Raw genomic sequence first — 21,762 nt, forward strand, 5'->3', positions numbered from 1 at the left:
ACTCAGTTGTTACCACTGGCCATCTGTTCTGACCACCGGACTGGACCTCCCGAAGCCTGGAGAAAGCAGGGTCTAAAAAGAGGGCGGAAGGGCTGCAGGGACTGCTCAGCACTTAAGAGCATTTGCTGCTCTCCCAGAGGACTGGAGTTCAATTCCCAGCACATGTTGGGTGGCTCACAATTGCCTGTAACTCCAGCTCCAGGGGATCCAAGAGCATTTGTGAACATACACATGTATCTATAAAATGATAAAAACAAATCTTGAAATAATAAAATAATAAGAACAAATCTTGAAATAATAAAATAGTAAAAACAAATCTTGAAATAATAAAAGCGGCCGGAGGGGGCTAGAGAGACGATGGCTTAGTGGTTAAGAACACTCACTGTTGTTGCAGAGAACCTGACTTTAGTTCCCAGCTCTCATAACTGCCCAACGCTGGTTCCTGGGAATCTGATACCCTCTTCTAACCCATGTGGACACTTGCTCTCACACATGCACACTCCAACACAATACACATATGTGCACATGCTTTAGGATAGAAAATAAATCTCAAAAAAGTTGGGAAGTAGGATCAATGGTGCAAGCCTGTAATCTCAGAATTCAAGAGGCAGAAGCAGGAGGATTGCTGCAAGTTCCAGGCCATGCAGATCTACCTAGCAAATTCTAGACTTTCCAGGCCCTCATAGTGAGACCCTGTTCCAAAAACAACAAAAAGAGGCTGGAAAAAAACTATAAAGTAATAATCCATTAATTTTGTTGTTGTTTTTTCAAGACAGGGTTTCTTTGTGGCTTTGGAGGCTGTCCTGGAACTAGTTCTTGTAGACCAGGCTGGTCTCGAGTTCACAGAGATCCTCCTGCCTCTGCCTCCCAAGTGCTGGGATTAAAGGCGTGCACTACCACTGCCCGGCCTGAGCATTGGTTTTATACATGGGTTATCGTGTACTAATTTTTTTTTTCAAGACAGGGTTTCTCTGTGTGGCCCTGGCTGTCCTGAAACTCATTCTGTAGACCAGGCTGGTCTCAAACTCACAGAGATCCACCTGCCTCTGCCTCCTGAGTGCTGACATTAAAGGCATGCGCCACCATCGCCCGGTGTGTGTACTCATTTTTATGTGTATGGGTGTTTTGCCTGCATGTATGTCTGTGCACCACATTCTTGCAGGGCCTTTGGAATCTAGAAGAGAACTGTTAGACCCCGTGTGGGTGCTGTGGTCTAACCCTGTTCCTCTTAAAGAGCATCCAGTACTCTTAGGCACTGAGTTGTCCCCAGGCCTGCAGGTCTGCACTGTGTCCGTTCTGTAAAGTATCAATTACTGACAGGGATACGGTCTGAGAATATTACTTATTATTCGTTATTGTATAGACATCCTGAACACATTTTTTTTGTTTTCTGAGACAGGGTTTCTCTATAGCTTTGGAGGCTGTCCTGGAACTCACTTTGTAGACCAGGCTGGCCTCGAACTCACAGAGATCCATCCGCCTGCCTCTGCCTCCCGAGTGCTGGGATTAAAGGCGTGTGCCACCAACGCCCGGCCCTGAACACATTTATACAAATCTACATGCTACAGGCTATGACACACATATGGTATATATACATACATACACACACACACACACATATATATATATAGAGAGAGAGAGAGAGGGAAGGAGGAAGGGAGGGAGGGAGGGAGAGCCTACTGTTCCTAGGCTACAAGGCTGCAAACCTCACAGCATATTACTGTACTGAATACTGTAGACAGTTTTAACACAATGGTGTTTGTGTATCCAAACTTATCAAAGCACAATAAAGGTACAGTAAAGCACTAGCTGTAGGAATTTTCTCTCCACTGTAATCTTAAGGGACCACCATCGAATGTGTGGTCTGTGGTTGACTAAAGCATCTTAATATAACATGTTACTATATTTTAAAACTCTCAAACGTTTTTTAAAAGACAGAAATGAAGCAAAGAATTAAGATGAGGCCTGGGTCAGGGGATGGGATTAGAACTAGGGCTAGGCTTGGGCTGGCATGGGGCCTGGGCAGGGCTTGGGCTGGCTCAGTGGCAGCCCCTCCACACACACACAGCTCAGTGTTTCCTGAAGCAGGCTGCTGGCCAAGAGCAACATCACCGGCACCAGGCAGCCTCTGCTCGCTCCCTGGACAGCTCTCCCTCAGGGCAGGTGGGGGTAGATGAGGACTGCTCTCAGAGACCCTCCTTCCCATGCCTGGCACTCCAAGAACACAGAGTCTGCAAACTTGCACCCACGGCTTGTGGCACAGCTGCCTCATCAGCACTGGAGTAAAAAGGGAGGGAAAGCAGCATCTGCCCGGCCCCCACATTCCTCGTCCCTCTCCTTGCACCTTCCGGTGAGTTCCTACCTTCTAGGAAATGCCGGGAGCCTAGAAGCCAGTGCGGTGGCTCAAACCTATAATTGAAACACTTGGGAGGATGAGGTAGGAAAACTGCTGGAAGGCAACCCTGATCTACAGGTCTACAGGGCGAAAGCCTGGGCTAAATAGCGTCGGCCCCCACCCCCACATACCCACACACACAGGAACCAGAGAATGAAGCCCTCCCACCCTCCCTCCGGCCTTCTTCCTTCCTCCCAGTAATCTTGCTTATCTGCCTGGAGAAGGATCTGCTTCACCGCCTTACCCAAGGAATTTAAAGGAGTTCATGAAATCGGGGTGTGGCGGTGAACCTCCCGGCACAAAAAGGAAGGGAAGCAGCGAAAACAGAAAGAGAAGGTTGCGCACAGGAAGTGGGTTGTGTGGCAGGAGTGTGCTGGGCCGTGTAGAGCAGGGCACATCACCTACCAGACCTTCAGTGAGATACCAGTCCAAGGTGTGAGTGGATCAACCGTCCTGTGAGAGTCAACGTTGTAAATGTAGGAAACAGTTAAGTCAAGAGACTTAGAAAATGAATCTTGGGAACGGGAGTGGGTAGCAATCTGAGGGCCTTGGGGGTCTTGGGAGAGAGTGGGGTTATAGCAGCTGCCTACGGAAGCTTCTAGTTAATTAGCGCTGCGCACAGGAGAACCTGGGAAATGGGAAACACCCCAGAATTATAATGAAATCTGTGCTGTAGGATCTAGCTCTGCTGCCAGCTCACCAAGGACAAAAGGTCCTGGAGTTCAGATGTAATCTCTCAGCCAGGCAGGCCCTCAGGCTAAAAGCCTCTTTCTTCCTGGACCAAGCTAAAGGCTAGATTCTGGACAGGGGATCGCCACGAACTTTTTCTTTTCATTTTCTCCCCCTACTCCACCCTATGTGTGTGTTTGTTTGTGTTTTTCTTGAGACAGGTTCTCACTCAGTACTTCTAGCTGTCCTCGTGCTCACTAAGTAGCCAAGGCTGGCCCCTCAAATCCACAGTGATCCTCTTCCTGAAGGCCTGGTCACCACTTCCTGGTTAGGGCAAGCTGCTTTCAAAAACAATGCTAACTAGTGATTTTCTGATTCATCTTTGGGAAGAGTCAATCCTTTTTGTTAGAGAAAGGAAGGAAAAACTAAAAAAGCAAAATGTTGCTCAGTGTGCTAGTAATGAGTTCAAGGTTAGCCAGAACTACACAATAAAACTGTCTCAAACACACACACACACAGAGAGAGAGAGAGAGAGAGAGAGACAGAGAGAGATACAGAGAGACAGAGACAGAGCAGATGAACCTTTAGCCACACAGAAATGCCACTATCTTTTTCGGAGTGAAAGTGAAGAGATATGCTATCCTGAATAACAATACAAAAGGATGGACAGGGTGGCTTCGGACATGCCAAGAACCGTCAAATTCCGGGGTCTGATAATCAGGATAAAATAAAATAAAAGATTAAAGTTTGGGGCTGGAGAGAAGACACAGTGAGCACTTACTCATGCAAAAGACCCAGGCTCAGTTCCCAGCACCCTATGATGGCTCACAACCATCAGTATACCATAACTTCAGTTCTAGGGGATCTAACTTGTGGTGCACAGTCATACATTCACATAAAACACCCACACATGAAGTAATTAAATTAAAAAATAAAGTAAGATTAAAAATTAAATTTTAAATAGGAAAGGAAAACAGGAGAATTGGCCGAGTAGTTTAGAGTGCTTGCAGCTCTTTCCAGAACTCACATTGGATGGTTCATAAGGACAGTCACACACACACACACACACACACACACACATATACACACACACACACACACACACACATATACACACACACACACACACACACACATATATATACACACATACACACACACCAAGCTTGCAAATCCATTTGGTTTTTTTTGGTTTTTTAAGGAAAGGCAGCTGCTGCTTCACAGGCAGGATCTCACCCCTGGAGACTCTAACCAGGAGCTGAGCAGGTGACCTGAACCGTGTTCTCTTCCAAAGAATCCTGCGACATCAGATGAGACATAGCCTGGCTGGCTCTACAGAAGCGCTATAGAAGAGACAGACCTGGGACAGGGGGATAAAGCTCTCTGAGACACCTACTGTGTGCTAGGCACTTGAGGTACAACAGTGAGGTCTGCAGTCTCAGCCCTTGCTTCTTGGGAGCTTGGCATTCCCCAACTGCTTGCACAAGTGTCTACTGAGTTACATCCTAGAGAGTGTGGTGAGGGAAGAGTCGTCGAAGAGAGCATGGGTCATAGAGGAACATGGGAGCCCCCCTTTCTTCTTTTGCAAGTCCCTTAAGGACCATACTCTCATTTTCTGATTTACTCATCAGAAAATGAGGACGGGCCAGGAGGGACAGCACTGAGTCTTGAGACCCATTTCTCTCTTCATCCTAAAGAGGGAACTTGATAAGTCCACAGGGCTGTTCTGGGGCAGTGAACTGAGACCCCGGACGACAAAAAGAGTGAGTGAGGTCTGCCCTGTGGACCAGACCACCATGCCAACCCAAAACTATCCACATAAAAGATAGGAGACATTACTTGAGACTTCACTGCAGCCTGGCCTGGTGGCTCTCACCTGTAATCTCCCGCCCAAGTACAAACCAGGCCAGGCCCGTGAAGTTTCTGCAATCAGATGAATCCAGGGTTCTGCAGCCATAGGCACACCTGTGATTGCAACAATCTGGAAGCAAAGGCAGCAAGGTCACTGCAGGAGAGTGTCACACCAGCCAGGACTACATAACCAGATCCTACTTCCAAAAGCCAAAGACACATTTGACATTAAAGCTTGAGGACCTGAGAGTGTCTCTGATTAAAACACCAACTCTTTCAGGGGATCTACTTGTTGGAGTCTGTAACTTCAGATCTAAGGACCCGAGCCTCTTCTGGTGTCTGCAGGCAATTCACATGAAAACTTTTTTAAAAATTAAAGTTTAAAATGAAAATTCAAAAATGGGGTGGCCCCGATGGAGAGATGACTCAGTGGTTAAGAGCACTGGCTGGCCGGGCAGTGGTGCTCACGCCTTTAATCCCAGCACTCGGGAGGCAGAGGCAGGCAGATCTCTGTGAGTTCGAGGCCGGGCTCGACCGACAGCCTCCAAAACAATACAGAGAAACCCTGTCTCGTAAAACCAAAAAAAAAAAAAAAAAAAAAAAAAAAAAGAGCACTGGCTGCTCTTCCAGAGGACCTAGGTTCAATTCCCAGCACCCAAATGGCAGCTCCCACCACTCTCTGTAACTCCAGTTCCAGGGGATCTGACACCTTCATACAGACATACATACAGGCAAAACACCAATGCACATAAAATAATGAACAAATCCGTTTTAAAAGACAGTTTCAGCATTTGCTTATGTATTACCTGGGGTTTGAACCTGGTGCCTTACTCACAGCAAATGCTTGTCCACTGTTCCAGCTCCCTGCTTTTTTTCTTTTTGTTTTCAAACAGGTTCTCATTAAGTAGCCTAGGCAGCCTCCCTACCTTAACCTCTGAGTAGCTGAGATTACCAGGTCTGGTTTGGACATGCATTTTATTTTATTTTTTTGAGACAGGGCTTCTCTGTGTAGACCTGACTGTTCTCATTCTTGAAGACCAGGCTGGCTTCAAACTGGGCCAGGTGCTGGTGGTTGAAAGCCTTTAATCCCAGCACTTGGGAGGCAGAGGCAGGCAGACCTCAGTGAGTTCAAGGCCAGCCTGGTCTACAAAGTGAGTTCCAGGACAGCCAGAACAGAGGAACCCTGTCTTGAAAAACAGAGAGAGAGAGAGAGAGAGAGAGAGAGAGAGAGAGAGAGAGAGAGAGAGAGAGAGAGAGAGAGAGAGAGAGAGAGAGAGATCCATCAGCACCGTGTGCTGGGATTAAAGGTGAGCGCCGCCCGGCTCGAGTACATTTTTTAAATACTCCCTGAAGTTCGCTCAGGCAATGAACAAGAGGGCAATTCTATATGATGTACCACGATTGCATGGAAAACAAGAGGAGCCTGGTGAGTTCCAGATGGATGAAGAGGAAAGGATAGAGCAGGTAACACTTTAGTCCTCGAAGGTTGGGCCAGGCGCCCTGGAGCAAAAGATGCCGAATCAGAATCAGATCGAATGAGCCTGGGCGATCCTGAACCGCCCCGAGCTCTTGGACGAGGGTGCAGGGCTGACGTTCCGCACGGTCCGGGACCACGCCTGTCAGGATAGAACTGGTCCAGGAGGGGCGGAGCCCGGGGTGGGCGGGGCAGGCGGTGGGCAGCCCCCCGCCACGCTACAGTTGCCTGGACATTCCGGGCTCTTTGGCCGGGACGGAGGAGCTCCCGGCGGCTGAGCGTGCCAGCCCTGCCGGGGATCGTGACCCGTGGTCGTGGGAACCAGACTGCGGAGGAGCCAGGTGAGCCGGACCCCTGCACAGGGAGCCGAGTCTGACTCTGAGTTAGCCGGGCCCCACACCTCGTTCCCGGACGGCTGGGGTGGAGCAGCTGCAGAGCTCTGGAGCTGCCCCCTCCAGCCCCGAGGACCTTGGCGCCCGCGCGGCGGGAGTGGTTGGGTGGAGGGGGCGGTAAATCAGTAACCCGCAGCGCACACAGGGCCTTTTGTCCCCCTCCGTTCAAAGAGCACCCTGGTCACCGTTCTAGTTACTTATTGCCCACCGGGGCGGGGGCGATGGGCCAGCTGTCTGTGCAACTCAACATGTGGACCGGTGACTTGCACCCGGAGGGTGACGGGGTGGGGGCACTAAAGTAAGAGCACCGTCGCCCTCCGCCGGTAACTGCAGTGTGCTGGACCTAAAGATGAGGACACCAACACTGGGAGAGGCGCAGTCGCTTGTCGGGAGCTCCACAGCGTGTGAGTGCGGAAGGGTAGAGAGCTCAATGCTGTCTGATGACAGTCTCTGGTGCCAAGTGTTGGCGATCTTCAGCGGCCAGCCGCGGTGACCGGACCAAGGTCTCTGGTTCTGAGTTCAGGGCAGCCTAGGAATGGGAATAAAACCTGCCCGGACCTGTCCACCCGTTGGGGGCGCTAGAGAGACCCTCAGTGTTTGGCAGGGTGTGGTAGGCGTCTTTTGCAGATGGGCCGATTAAATTTAGGAGAGGGGACAGGCCAAGGTTCTAAGATGATAGCTAAGCCGGTGGAGAAGAGGAATAAGAGATACAGAGGTACAGGCAAGAAAACAAATGCGCTGGACTTTAGAATTTCCTGAAGGAACTAAAGGGACAGACAGTGGGACTAACATAATTGACACTGGCGTTTAAAATGTGACCTAGAAAAAGCTGGGCCTGGCACATGGGCACTAGCCGGGTTGAGGCAGGAGGCTCACAGTTTGAAGACCTGCTTGGTTTGCAGAGTGAGTTTCAAAGCCAGCCTGCCTGATCAACTTTAGTGAGACCTTGTCTCAAAATAATAAAAAAGAAAAATGATGGTCTACAATTAATCCTTAAGAACTTGTAAACTGGGTCATAGGGTGATTGGTTAAAAAAACAAACAAACAAAAAACCTGGAAAGTTGAAGGTAAAGAACTGAGATTTGTCAAGATTCCAAGGAAGAAAGGACCAGGACCTGGCCTAAGTAAGGCCAGGGGAAATGAGACACTTTGAGGAATGACTGAGGAGGTCAAACAGACGGACTGTGGGGCTGTGGGCTGAGGAGATGGGGCTTAATGGGCAGCATTCCCAGTTTGTAAAATATGGAATACAACTTTTAAGAATCATTGAAGGTGGTGCACGCCTTTAATCCCAGCATTTGGGAGGTAGAGGCAGGCAGATTTCTGAGTCCCAGGACAGACTGATCTACAGAGTGAGTTCCAGGACAACCAGGGTTATGCAGAGAAACCCTGTCTTGAAAAACTGAAACAGACAAACAAGAAACCAAACTCACAAGCATTCCATACTTAAAGCATGCTCGGGGTTAGGGAAACCGAACTCACAAGTATTCCATACTTAAAGCATGCTCGGGGTTAGGGAAACCAAACTCACAAGCATTCCATACTTAAAGCATGCTCGGGGCTAGGGAAATTGAATTCACAAGTATTCCATACTTAAAGCATGCTCGGAGTTAGGGAAACCGAACTCACAAGTATTCCATACTTAAAGCATGCTCGGGGCTAGGGAAACCGAACTCACAAGTATTCCATACTTAAAGCATGCTCGGAGTTAGGGAAACCGAACTCACAAGTATTCCATACTTAAAGCATGCTCAGGGTTACGGATGTAGCTCAGCAGTAGAACACTTGTCCAACATGGGCAAGTGCCGGAGAAAAGGAATACTGGTCCAAAGATGCCACCAAGACTAGATGGCAAGACGGTATGCCCCTGGGACAATGCTGGTCCTCTGCTGAAGTTAAGGCTTAGCTCTGGCTCTTCCTTTTGGGAAACAGGGCTCCTCCATTTGGACGAGGTTTACTCATTGTGGTGCATCATACTTCACAGCCACCATTCGGGAGCAGAGTGATTGGCTAAGGTCAGACAGGGGGCGCCCGTGAACAATTGGTGGGAGACGGGGAGCACATCTCACGGACACCCTGTGTGTGTCACCCCTCCATGCATTGTCTCCTTTATCCCTGAAGCAATCCTATGATGACAGTGGAACAGAAAGGGGCAAAGACAGGCCTTGCCAGGAATCAGGAGTTGAGTTTGTCGTTGCCAGACATGTAACATCTGTGTTATTTACAAAGCCAGCTAAACATGAAGCTTAGTGGCAGAGTGTTTTCTTAGCATGTAGGGGGGTCTTGGGTTTAAGCCCCAAACTCTGCAAAAACAATAAGCAAAACCAAACAAGCTCCTACATTGTCTGAGACAAAGTTGGGAGGGTATGAACCAGCTGAAGTGTCTCTGGCTCAGAATGAGGAAGAATGTCCTTAGTTTGGACAGTGCCTTGTTAGAGGAGAGCACCCAGCCGCTGGCAGGCTCCCAAGCTGGACATGGAAATGTCAGTAATGCTAAAGAGTGGGGTCCTGTTCGACAGCGTCCAGATGCTGCAGGCTGGTCTTGTATTAGATTTCACTTCTCTTTAACTCTTCAGCAATGGATTCATTTATTCAGCAGAAAATAAATGATGTGTACTGAGAGTGAGCAAAAAGATATGTCACCATCTCTGCTTCCTTCCAAGAAAAGAATCCTAAGACTGCTTTTTCTGTGAAGATATGCCAGGGTCTCAGTGGGACCCAGGGCAAGCCGGAAGTCCCGCACACCCCCCTGCCGCACCTCCTGTGGGGCGGTCTTGGGCACTGGCAGCATCAGTGCTGGTCCCAGCCCTGTCCCTGCTGCTGACTGCTTTCTTTCTGTCTGTGTCCTCACCAGAAAAGAAAGCGCATGTAACAGGAACTCTTTCCCCCTGTTTCAGGAAGGCGATCAGTGGGGAGCCTGGCCTGGGTCCCGAGAACATCTGGGAGGAAATGTGGCCGCTGTGGGTCCTATTGAGCATCCTTCTGGGGACACCAGCAGTGTTTCTTGAGGCCTCTGAGGAAGTGGAGCTGGGTATGGGCTCTAAGATGGGACAGGGTGGCAGGGAAGGGGCCTCTGGCTGAGCAAAGTCAGAGAGGATCCTGGTCTCGGCCCCAAGAAGGTGGCAGCAGGGCAGGGCTCGAGCGTTGAGATTCACTGTCTGGCTCCCAGCAAGCGCCTCCTGTCTGTATGTCTACAAGAGAGGATTAGCCTTGCAGGGCACAGAGCCTGGGCTAGGCTGCAGAGCCAGCGGTGAGCCCCTCCTGTGTGTATGTGTGTGTGGTTCTATGCACTGGGTGTGTTGGTTGGGAGGTCCAAGCAGCATGTCGTGATGTGTGTGCTGATTATAGTGTGCCTCAGAAATGTGACATGTGTCCTGTATGGCACCTATAGCATGTACCTTGTTGTGTGTGTGTGTGTGTGTGTGTGTGTGTGTGTGTGTGTGTACATTTGGGGCAGTAGCATGTCTAGCATGTGTGCCAAGCGTGTATGTGACAGCTCCCAGGAAAAGTGTGGCGTTGGCACTAGGCAAAGCGTTTGTAGCATGTAGTTATGAGTGTGCGAACAGCATGTGTCACAGGGTTTTTGTGTTCCATGTGTGTAGCATGTTCTCTGCATGCAGGGGGGGAGGGGCTTGCCTCGGATGGAGCTATGAACATCATTGACTTCTGCCGTCTACCCTCAGAGCCCTGCTTAGCCCCGGCCCTGGAGCAGCAAGATCATGTGTTGACTGTGGCCATTGGGCAGCCTGTGCGACGGTGCTGTGGGCGTACTGAGCGTGGTGGCCATTGGTACAAGGACGGCAGGCGCTTAGCATCTGCTGGCCGAGCACGGGGCTGGAGGGGCCGCCTGGAGATCGCCAGCTTTCTCCCTGAGGATGCTGGTCAATACCTCTGCCTGGCACGTGGTTCCATGACTGTCTTACATAATCTTACCTTGATTGTGAATGGTAAGAAGCTCTGACAGGGAGTTTACGGGTGCCTTGGGAGAGAAACCCTCTTCTCTTGGACTTCAGATGCCTTCCTTTGCTCCTGAGTAGACTCCTTAACCTCCATCAATAGTGATGAGGACCCCAGGACCTTCAATGGCTCCTCGCATGGGCATGTTTATCCCCAGCAAGGTTGGTATGTCTTTTCAAGGACTCAACCCCACTGGTTGAGTTCTGGTTACTGAGAAGAGACCTGTGTAGGAGTCAAGGTCACCTTAGGGGTCCTAATTACTCTTCTCCCTCCAGCACCCTACTGGACACACCCTCAACGCATGGAGAAGAAACTGCATGCAGTGCCTGCCGGGAACACTGTCAAATTCCGCTGCCCAGCTGCAGGCAACCCCATGCCCACTATCCATTGGCTCAAGGATGGACAGGCCTTCCATGGGGAGAATCGCATTGGAGGCATTCGGGTGAGTCTAGGCTTCCAAGTCCATCTGCTCCCCTGTTTTAATTTTTCCCACTTAGCCCCTCACGTAGATCAATATATCCAATGAGAAAGTTAATTGCAGAGCCCCAGACAACAGACAGCTCTGGCACAACTTCTCAATCTGCCACTCACAAATTTTGCCCTCTCAGCTTTAGTAGCAGCTAACTCCTTTTGTGTTCTGGTGGAGTTCTCTTTATGGATGACGTTTATGGAGGAGAGGCATCACAGATTTGCTTTTGTTATCTTTATTTATGTGTGAGTAAATACCATGTGCATTGGTGCCCACAGAGAGTAGAAGAGGGCGTCAGATCCCTGGGAACTGCCTGGTGTGGGTGCTAGAGAGGAGCAGTAAGTGCCCCTAACTACTGAGCAGTCTCCCCAGCCCTGATGCTGCTGGTTTCGTTTTTGTCTACTGAGAGAGTTCCAGGACAGCCTCCAAAGCTACAGAGAAACCCTGTCTCGAAAAATTTTTTAAAAAATAAATAAACCAAAACAATACAGAGAAACCCTGTCTCATAAAAAAAAACCCAAAAAATAAAAAATAATAAAAAAAGGAAAAAGAAAAGAAAGAAAAATAATTTTATGGCTGGGTTCGCCACAACATGAGGAACTGTGTTACGGTGTCTAAGCATTAGGAATATTGAGAACCACTGGTCTATCACAGGGTAGCACACTTAGCTAGGATACAGCTAAAACTCAGGGCTCAAACTAGACCTCAGATGCTGTTTTTTATTTGTTTTGTTTGTTTGTTTGTTTGTTTGAGACAGGGTCTAACTGTGTAGTCTTCATTGGCTTGGAATTCATTTTGTGGTCCAGACTGGTCTTGAACTCACATCCTCCTGCCTTTGCCTTCCAAGTGCTGTGATTAAAGGCATGAACCACCATGCCTGGCCTCCAGACACTTATTACTTTGGGGGGGTATTTAAAGTGTATGAATGTTTAACCTGCATGTATATATGTGTACTGTGTATGTGCCCCGTACCTGCAGAGGTTAGAAGAGAGCATCAGATCCCCTGGAACTGGAGTTACAGATGATTATGAGCCACCATGTGGGTGCTGAGAATCAATCTGGAACCTCTAGAAGAGGAGCCAGTGCTCTTAGTTGCTGAACAATTGCCTCTGGCCCCGTTCAGACACCTCTTACAGCAAGTTTCTCTATCTAGGGATCTCTGGCCTTGGCCTGACCCTCTCAGGGCCTAGGGAGATTGAGAAGAGTCCCATGGGTAGGCTCTGTCCTCCCTCTGCCCTGGCTCTCCCCAGTTTAATGGTTCCTACAGACACTTCCTCTGCTTCCAGCTGCGCCACCAGCACTGGAGCCTGGTGATGGAAAGTGTGGTCCCCTCAGACCGGGGCACATACACGTGCCTCGTGGAGAACCCTCTGGGCAGCATTCGTTACAGCTATCTGCTGGATGTGCTGGGTGAGTGGATGGGCTGGGGTAGGACAAACAGTGTAACTTATCTCGGGCTCCGTCCTGCCCTGGGGGGTGGGTATCTTGTCTTATCTTGGCTTGGAGACAACCATAGAGTCAAAAGTGCTCCAAGGATCAGAAGGGAGCAAAGGGATTGTGGACTGAAGGAGGCATCTGCCTAAGGGGAAAGTGAGAAGGGCATCGAGGCTGACGGCACAGGCTGGATTCAGTTCTTAAGAACCAGTGCGTTAGCGGGCAGGTATGCGCCATGAACGCATCATTTATGGGGGTGGGGGACAGGCTGTGGAAGTCCTGGGTGAGCCTGGGAAGCTGTCCTGGACAGCAGTAAAGCCATAAGAAGTTGAAGGAGGGTAAAGCCTGAGGTGCATGTCCAGAAGGTCCTGCCCTTGAACTGGGAGGGTGGCTGGGGGCAGGTAGACTGGGTGACTTTATGGGTGCCACTGGTCAGGGTTGACGGCTTGGCCTGGCCCCCAGAGCGGTCCCCGCACCGGCCCATCCTGCAGGCGGGGCTCCCAGCCAACACCACAGCTGTGGTTGGCAGCGATGTGGAGCTGTTGTGCAAGGTGTACAGTGACGCGCAGCCCCACATCCAGTGGCTGAAACACATCGTCATCAACGGCAGCAGTTTCGGCGCCGACGGCTTCCCCTACGTACAAGTCCTAAAGGTCCGCTTCCTGCGAGCGCCTGGGCCCCAGCCTTTTCCCACTGGGGTGGTGGGGCGGTCCCCAACCACCCTCCCAGCTACAGTGCAGCGGCCCCTGACCCTCCTGTGACCCGGTGTGTCCGCTGCCTCAGACAACAGACATCAATAGCTCAGAGGTAGAGGTCTTGTACCTGAGGAATGTGTCGGCTGAGGATGCGGGAGAGTATACGTGTCTGGCGGGGAACTCCATCGGCCTTTCCTACCAGTCAGCATGGCTCACGGTGCTACCAGGTGAGCACCTGGGAGGCCTGGGAGAGGCGACAGGCCACAGGCTCTGGTTTGTTGAGGCAGGCATTTTCCGTGGCCTGTTGGGGGTACAGTGTTTGTTTGGGGCACTGTGCATGTAGATTAATGCCTTCTCACCGAATCCAACAGAGAGATGTGTTTGATTTTTACATGACTGTCCATGTGACCCAAAGCAATGGATATAAGACTTTGTATAACTGCCACTTTTTCAGTGCGTGTCCCTTTATGTGTTGGCAGCTATGGGGACCTAAGCTGGGGGGGGGAGGGGGAGGACTGATCAGTCAAACTCTGTCTATGTCCTTCTTCCTGTGGAAGCCGAGGAAGACATCACATGGACCACAGCAGCGTCTGAGGGCAGATTCACAGACGTCATCCTGTATGTGTCAGGCTCGCTGACTTTGGCAGTGCTCTTGCTGCTAGCCGGGATCTATCACCGACAAGCCATCTACGGCCACCACTCCCGCCAGCCTGTAGCTGTACAAAAGTTGTCCCGCTTCCCTTTGGCCCGACAGGTACTGGTGCCTGTCCCCCCCAGCCCCTGCTCCATATGGTTCTTAGCCTGGCCCCAGCAGACAGAACAAATCCCCCCCTTTGCAGTTCTCTTTGGCGTCCGGGTCCTCTGGCAAATCGAGCTTGTCCCTGGTTCGAGGTGTCCGACTGTCCTCCAGTGGCCCACCCTTGCTCACCGGCCTTGTCAGTCTAGACCTACCTCTGGACCCACTTTGGGAGTTCCCCCGGGACAGGTACACTGAGCAGGGTAAGGATGGGGATGCCAGCTCAAGAGCGGTACCCACAGATCTGAGGGGTGGGCCTTCTTCATCTGCAGGCTGGTGCTCGGAAAGCCCCTGGGCGAGGGCTGCTTTGGGCAAGTGGTTCGAGCAGAAGCCTTCGGCATGGACCCCTCCCAGCCAGACCAGACCAGCACCGTGGCTGTGAAGATGCTGAAAGGTGTGTGTGGCTACCTGGGCAGGGTACGCTGGGACCAAACTCCGCTGCCGGTGTCGTAATTTTTAAAAAGTGGCATGAGAGAGAAAGATGCCATGCGACAGAGTTCAGGTGGAGGTTTTTGTTTTTTGGTTTTTGGTTTTTCGAGACGGGGTTTCTCTGTATTGTTTTGGACCCTGTCCTGGAACTAGCTCTTATACACCAGGCTGGTCTCGAACTCACAGAGATCTGCCTGCCTCTGCCTCCCAAGTGCTGAGATTAAAGGTGTGCGCCACCAACGCCCGGCAAGTGGAGGTTTTTTTTAATTAAGGAAAGGGATCATAAAAGGGGGGAAAGGGAACGGGGAGACCAGCCTCCGGGGACAGGAACAGTGGGAGAAAGGAACAAGAGGCACAGAGAGAGAGAGTGAGAGAGAGAGAGAGAGAGAGAGAGAGAGAGAGAGAGAGAGAGAGAGAGAGAGAGAGAGAGAGAGAGAGGGTTAAGAGGTGGGCAGAACCCTTTTAAAAGGGAACATAGTGAGTGTGTACAGGCGATGCTCTTAGTGTCTTAGTGGCTGCAGCTGAGGGCGTGTCCTGTCAGAACCCCAAGGGCAGGCCAGGACAGATGCCTGAACACTAACATCTGACCTTGGAAAGTGACTTCTGAGCCTCACTTTCCCCTTCTATCTCTATTGGGATAAATAATGGTCCCTCGCCTCTGAGGCTGAAGTTCATAGGATGTATCTGGTACACAGGGCTTAGTAAATTTTTTATATAGGGTATAGAATTTCTTTGCTTAAGGCTGGGTCACAGTCTAGCCTGGGCTGACACAGAAGTCACTCTGCAATCCAGCCCAGCCTGGAACTCATAGTGATCCTCCTATCTCATCCTCCCGAGTACTGGAACCCCACCTGGCCAGCTCAGTAAATTTTAACTACTAGGCAAAGATCCCTATGAGATTAGGGATGACTGAGGCTCTGCCCTCATGTCTGTCATCCTCACGTGTCTTCTGCCTCATCCTCATCAATCCCACTAAATTATACACCATCAGCGCACATTCCTCTCATCCACGTCTGTATTGAACAACTCTGTTTAAAAGCCCCAGTCTCAGGGCTGGAGGGATGGCAGAGGACTCAAGTTCAATTCCCAGCACCCACATCAGGCAACTTAAAACCACCTACCTGGCCGGGCGGTGGTGCTCACGCCTTTAATCCCAGCACTCGGGAGGCAGAGGCAGGCGGATCTCTGTGAGTTCGAGGCCGGGCTGGACCGATAGCCTCCGAAACAATACAGAGAAACCCTGTCTCGTAAAAAAACAAACAAACAAAACCACCTACCTGTAGCTCCAGCTCCAGGATTGTGACGTCCTGTCTGACCTCTGAAGGTATCTCACACACACACACACACACACACACACACACACACACACACACACACACACACACACGAATTGCCAGGCTCAAGCTGCATCTAGGAGAAGATACTTGGGAGACTTAGACAATAGCATGGTAAAATCAAGACCTGCAGAGGCTACAGATTGATCCAAGTCCAGCCCAGACAACTTAGTGAAACCCTTTTCCAAAATGCAAAGAGGGCTGGCCAAGTGTCTTGTCAAATATGTAAGGGCTGACATATAATCCCCGGTAACAATACAGAGAGAAAAAAGCCCAGACCTCAAGTAATGTCCCCAAAGTGTCACTTAGCATTTGTCCATGGGAATCTCTTTTATTTTATTTTTTAAAGTTTATTACTGTTTTAGACAGGGTCATAATACAGTCCTGGCTGGCCTGCATAGACCACGCTGGACTTGAACTCACAGAGATCCACTTGCCTCTGCCTCCCAAGTGCTGGGACTTAAGGCGATTGTTGTCTTATGTGTGTGATATGTGTGTGAGTGTGGGCATGTGTGAGCACAAATCATGCTGTGCACGTGGCTGTCAGAGAACAACTTCCAGGAGTCAGTCGTAGGGCACAAACTCTGTTATCAGGCTTGCACACAGAGCCGTTTACCAGCTCTTTTATGATTTCGTCTATGTATTTATTTACATATATGTATCTTGGTGGTGGTGGTGGTAAGTTTTTTGAGACTGTGTTTCTCTGTGCCGCCCTGGCCATCCAGGAACTCACTCTGCAGACCAGGCTGGCCTTGAACTCACAGAGATCAATCTGTCTCTGCCTCCAGAGTACTGGGATCAAAGGCGTGCACCCCCCCACACACACTACTCAGTTTATTGTTTTGTTCTGTGTAAATCATATTCATGCTTACTCAATCTCTTGCTGTTTAATATACCATCTTGCTGCTGCCTCCCCTTGGGACCTGCTGCGGCTGTCCCCAGCCACCTTTGCAAGACTAGCCCAGCCACTGTGTTGCCCTCCCCCTCCACGTCTGCACATCCCCCCTCCACGTCTGCACAGCTGGAGCCAGCTGGCACTTTCTGGGAGGCAGTGATTGTGAAACAGGCTTCTTTATACTGACGCATGGCTAGGTTAAGAGCAATGTCTTTGTCCCAAGGCTTCAGGTCAGCCCTGGAGGCCAATCCTTGGTCCTTAGCCCTGTCTTCTCAAGGGAGGCCACAGAAGTCTCCTTCCCAGATGATAGGAAGACCTCAGGGCACTTCCTAGGAACTGTTACCTTCCCCGGCACGACTGCCTTCCTGTCGGGAGCTTCAACCTCTCTCCCGCCCCTTGGGCCTGCTCATAGGAAGGTCGGCTCTTGGAGATCTTCCATGTTTCCTCCTTGCAACTTGTGTGAGATACTCTGCTTCATATAAGACAAGCCTTGCCAGGCGTTGGTGGCGCACGCCTTTAATCCCAGCACTCGGGAGGCAGAGGCAGGCGGATGGATCTCTGTGAGTTCGAGGCCAGCCTGGTCTACAGAGTGAGTTCCAGGACAGCCTCCAAAGCCACAGAGAAACCCTGTCTCGGGGAAAAAAGCAAAAAACAAGCAAACAAGCAAAAAAAAAAAAAAAAAGGCAAGCCTGAGGTTCCAAGAGGTCAAGAGACCTGTGAGGTGTGTCATGTGTGTGCTAGGTGTACATGCGTGTGCGTGTGGGTGTAGGTGTGCAACACAGCTGTCTTCCTCTATTGCCACCTTCCGGTTTTGAGACTCGGTCTCTTGCTGAATCTGGAGTTTGCTGTCCCCGCTACATGAACTGGCCTCTGGCTACCACCTCTACCCCTGTGCCCCAAGTGTCAGGGCCACATCCGTCGCACTGCTGCACCTGTAGCTTTTATGTGGATGCTGGAGATCTGAACTCAGGTCCTCACGTTTGTTCAGCAAGCACTTTATTCACTGAGCATCTCCCCAGACCACTAAAGGAATTAATTTAAGCCAGGCATAGTGGCACACGACTTTCATCCCAGCAATCAGGAGGGCGAGGCAGGAGGACCTCCTGAGTTCAAGGCCAGCCTGGTCTACAGAGCTAGTTCTGGGACAGCCAGGGCTACACAGATACACGGAGTAACACTGCCTTTGAATAAATAAGTAGGATTTCTTTTCTTTTTCTTTCTTTCTTTTTTAGATAGGATATATATATATGTGTGTACATATATATATGTACACACACACACACACACACACACATATATATATATATATATATAATCACAGAAGATTGAAGGTGTGAGCCGACATACCTGGTCAGGTCTGGAATTTTTTTTTGGTTTTACGAGACAGGGTTTCTCTGTATTGTTTTGGAGGCTGTCGGTCCAGCCCAGCTCGAACTCACAGAGATCCGCCTGTCTCTGCCTCCCGAGTGCTGGGATTAAAGGCGTGTGCCACCACCGCCCGGCAGAATTATTATTATTTTTTGGGGTTTTTCTTTTTCGAGACAGGGTTTCTCTGTGGCTTTGGAGGCTGTCCTGGAATTTACTTGGTAGTCCAGGCTGGTCTCGAACTCACAGAGATCCGCCTGCCTCTGCCTCCCGAGTGCTGGGATTAAAGGCGTGCGCCACCACCGCCCGGCGAATTATTATTTTTTAAGCATTTACTTTTTTGGGAGAATGTCATACATAAGTACTGTATTTACATCATTTCCACCCCATTCTGTCCTCCCATGCTTCCCACTCCTTTTCAAATTCATGATCTCTTCTTTAAACACACACACACACACACACATACACACACACTGTTGAGTTTTTTATTTATCTCGTGTGGCCTGGGCTAGCCTCCTATTCATCAAGTGGGCTCTCTACCACGCCTAGTGTTTTGTTGTGGTGGGGACTGACTGCAGAGCTTCATGCTAGGCAAGCATTCTATAAACTGAGCTGTGTCGCTAGCCCTAAAAGGCTTCTCTGGAGGCACACAGCCAAGCAGGATTTCAACCCAAGCTTTGGTCCAGTGTCCCTTGACCCGCCCCCCCCCCCCCCCACCTTGTGCTGCTCTTGTGGAGCTGAAGAGCAGCTTCCCCAGTGCAGCTGTTGGCTTTTCAGACAATGCCTCTGACAAGGATCTGGAAGACCTGGTGTCTGAGATGGAGGTGATGAAGCTAATCGGTCGGCACAAGAACATCATCAACCTACTGGGCGTCTGCACTCAGGAAGGTAGGGTGGGAGCCAGGGCACAGACGGGCGGCCGGGATGCAGGGGCACGCTCTCGCCAGCCTTCCCACCCCCTGGCCCATGCCTACCCCTGTAGGGCCCCTGTATGTGATTGTGGAATGCGCTGCCAAGGGAAACCTTCGGGAATTCCTCCGTGCCCGGCGCCCCCCCAGGCCCTGACCTCAGCCCCGATGGGCCTCGGAGCAGTGATGGGCCACTCTCCTTCCCGGCCCTGGTCTCCTGTGCCTACCAGGTGGCCCGAGGCATGCAGTATCTGGAGTCTCGGAAGGTGTGGACAAGAGACAGTTCTAGTGCGCTCTGGGCCACTCTAACTCCTATCGCCACACTTCCCCGCCGCCGGCGGCACTGAATGTCCCAGCTGCTCCTTCTCTCCCCGTTCACTGCGCTGTCCTGCACACACTGCTCCACACAGATGCAGCTAACACTGCATGACCCCATTGTAACACTGCATGGCCCCACCCCCCTCCACCTAGTCTCTAACCCGTGGGTAGGGCAAACGCTGCCGCATTTGTGGGCTCCGGACAAGACCTGCTTCCTTCTTTCCTTCCGGTGCTGGGTATCAGCCCAGGCCTTCATGCTGTCCGTGTTCATCTGTCCGGGGATGAATGACTCCCGCCCCTGGGCTTACTGTGAAATGATGAACAGAGCGCCCAGATGTGTCCTGATGTACCTAAGTCCCCTGCCCTCCTCTTAGTGCATCCACCGGGACCTGGCTGCCCGAAATGTGCTGGTGACCGAGGACAACGTGATGAAGATTGCTGACTTCGGGCTGGCCCGTGGTGTCCACCATATTGACTACTATAAGAAAACCAGCAATGTGAGGGGCAGAGACGCATGGGACCACGTGGAGTGGGGGGCGGGCCCGGTTTGGGAGGTATAGATCCTAAGCAACTCAACACCATTGTCCCCACTTCCTTCCTCCAGGGCCGCCTGCCAGTCAAGTGGATGGCTCCCGAGGCCTTGTTTGACCGTGTGTACACACACCAGAGTGACGTGTGAGTCCGGGAACTGGGATCTTAGACATCCCTCCCCTCTGAAAGGGCAAGGCCCTTGCCAAAGTCACAAGACCGTAGGAGTTCTTCTGGTTAGGCCTGGGTCTTGTGTGGGACCAGACTCCAAAGACATGAGTGCCCCTCCCTATCCCCAGGGGTGGGTCACGACTGCAATAACCCCTACCACACCTCAGGGAGGAAGGACACTGGGCTCATTTCTGCCCCCAGGTGGTCCTTTGGAATCCTGCTGTGGGAAATCTTCACGCTCGGGGGCTCCCCATACCCCGGCATCCCAGTGGAAGAGCTGTTCTCACTGCTTCGAGAGGGGCACAGGATGGACCGGCCCCCAAACTGCCCCCCAGAGTTGTAAGGACGCCGCCCTCCCTCACCCCACTCTCCACACCTCATCCTCTGCCTGGCTTTGGCCTCAGGCTTTGGCCCTGGCCACAGAGCAGCGCCCCACTCACTGTCTCCTCTTCCTCCCCTTGACTCAAGTCGCCCTGGGTCTGCCCTCCCACCGAAATGCCCTGTTTATCCCTCCCAGGCCCCTGAGGCCCAACCCCAGGGAGCCCACAGTCCTGGCTCTGCCTCAGACACAAGCTTCTTTGACTCCTTCCCAGGTATGGGCTAATGAGGGAGTGTTGGCATGCGGTGCCCTCCCAGAGGCCGACTTTTAAGCAGCTGGTGGAGGCGCTAGACAAGGTCCTGCTGGCTGTCTCTGAAGAGGTACTGCCCACTCCTGCTCTCTCCACCTGCTCCCTTGGCCTAGACAAGTCAGCCTGAAGCATCCTGTCCCAGAGACTGGAGGCTAACCAGCTTTGTTCTTTGCAGTACCTTGACCTCCGTCTGACCTTTGGACCCTACTCTCCCTCCAGTGGGGATGCCAGCAGCACCTGCTCCTCCAGTGACTCTGTTTTCAGCCACGAGCCAAGCCGCTTCCCTTTCCCTGGAGTGCAAACGTGAGCTCCAGCAATGTTGTATGGGCGGGAAGGGCCTCCTCACTCAGCTGCAGCCTGACACAGCACAGCCTTCGATGTGGGCATGGTACCAGGCTTCTGACTTGAGGCTACTGCTGTCCCAGATCCTCTGGCCCTGCTTTGGGGGGCCCCGTTCTTGGCCCTAAGGTTCATAGTTCAGGTCTTCTGCTCTGGTCTTATGTTCCCATCTCAGAGTTTAACTCTAGTCTCAGGGTCCTGACCCTGCCCTTGGACTTATCTTCAGAGAAGCTGAGCGTCAGGGCTTCGTGTCCTGGGCCTGGGCACTTAGCTTCCATCTCAGGGGCTTACTAAGCCTGGCTGCAAAGCATTTGTCCCAAACCTTTCTGCTTCCCCAAACTACCTAGAGATTGGAGGCCTCTGGCCCCAGCCCCCAAGCCTCCTCACCCCACTATTGCCTGTCCCAGCATCTGGGCAGAAGGAGCACCAGCTCTGGTGTCCCTGAGAGACGAGAAGCCTGTGGAAAACACAGAAGATGGCATTTTATAAATTATTTTTTGAAATAAATCCGTGTGCCTGGTGTGTCCCCTGAGGGGCAGGGCGTAGGGTGGAAAGACTCCCCATGCTGGGGGTTCTGCCTGGGTGACAGAGACTGAGGGATGTGTGCCAAGCCTACAGTTGGCTTCCACCTCCAACTGTGCTATGACAGACCCAGAAGTGTATATGCACCCCTGCCTTTGTCCACCCAGCCTTCCAGAACCATCCTTGTGTATG

General features: G+C 51.4%; 1 protein-coding gene across 1 annotated transcript; it reads left to right on the forward strand.

The window, feature by feature from the left end:
* Window positions 1-6,595: 6,595 nt before the first annotated feature.
* On the forward strand, window positions 6,596-21,555 carry Fgfr4 (fibroblast growth factor receptor 4). Its single transcript, XM_013119342.3, is given in 19 exon segments — window positions 6,596-6,730; window positions 9,679-9,812; window positions 10,465-10,728; window positions 10,819-10,899; window positions 11,014-11,180; window positions 12,494-12,617; window positions 13,104-13,294; window positions 13,425-13,563; window positions 13,894-14,090; window positions 14,176-14,321; window positions 14,405-14,526; window positions 18,933-19,043; window positions 19,138-19,205; window positions 19,207-19,329; window positions 19,756-19,878; window positions 19,986-20,056; window positions 20,282-20,419; window positions 20,674-20,779; window positions 20,885-21,555. Coding segments are annotated over 18 exon segments (2,385 nt in total). The 5' UTR covers window positions 6,596-6,730; window positions 9,679-9,730; the 3' UTR covers window positions 21,017-21,555.
* The last annotated feature ends 207 nt before the right edge of the window (window positions 21,556-21,762 follow it).

Source organism: Mesocricetus auratus, unplaced genomic scaffold (genome assembly GCF_017639785.1).
Source record: "Mesocricetus auratus isolate SY011 unplaced genomic scaffold, BCM_Maur_2.0 Super-Scaffold_100013, whole genome shotgun sequence".
Lineage (NCBI taxonomy): Eukaryota > Metazoa > Chordata > Mammalia > Rodentia > Cricetidae > Mesocricetus > Mesocricetus auratus.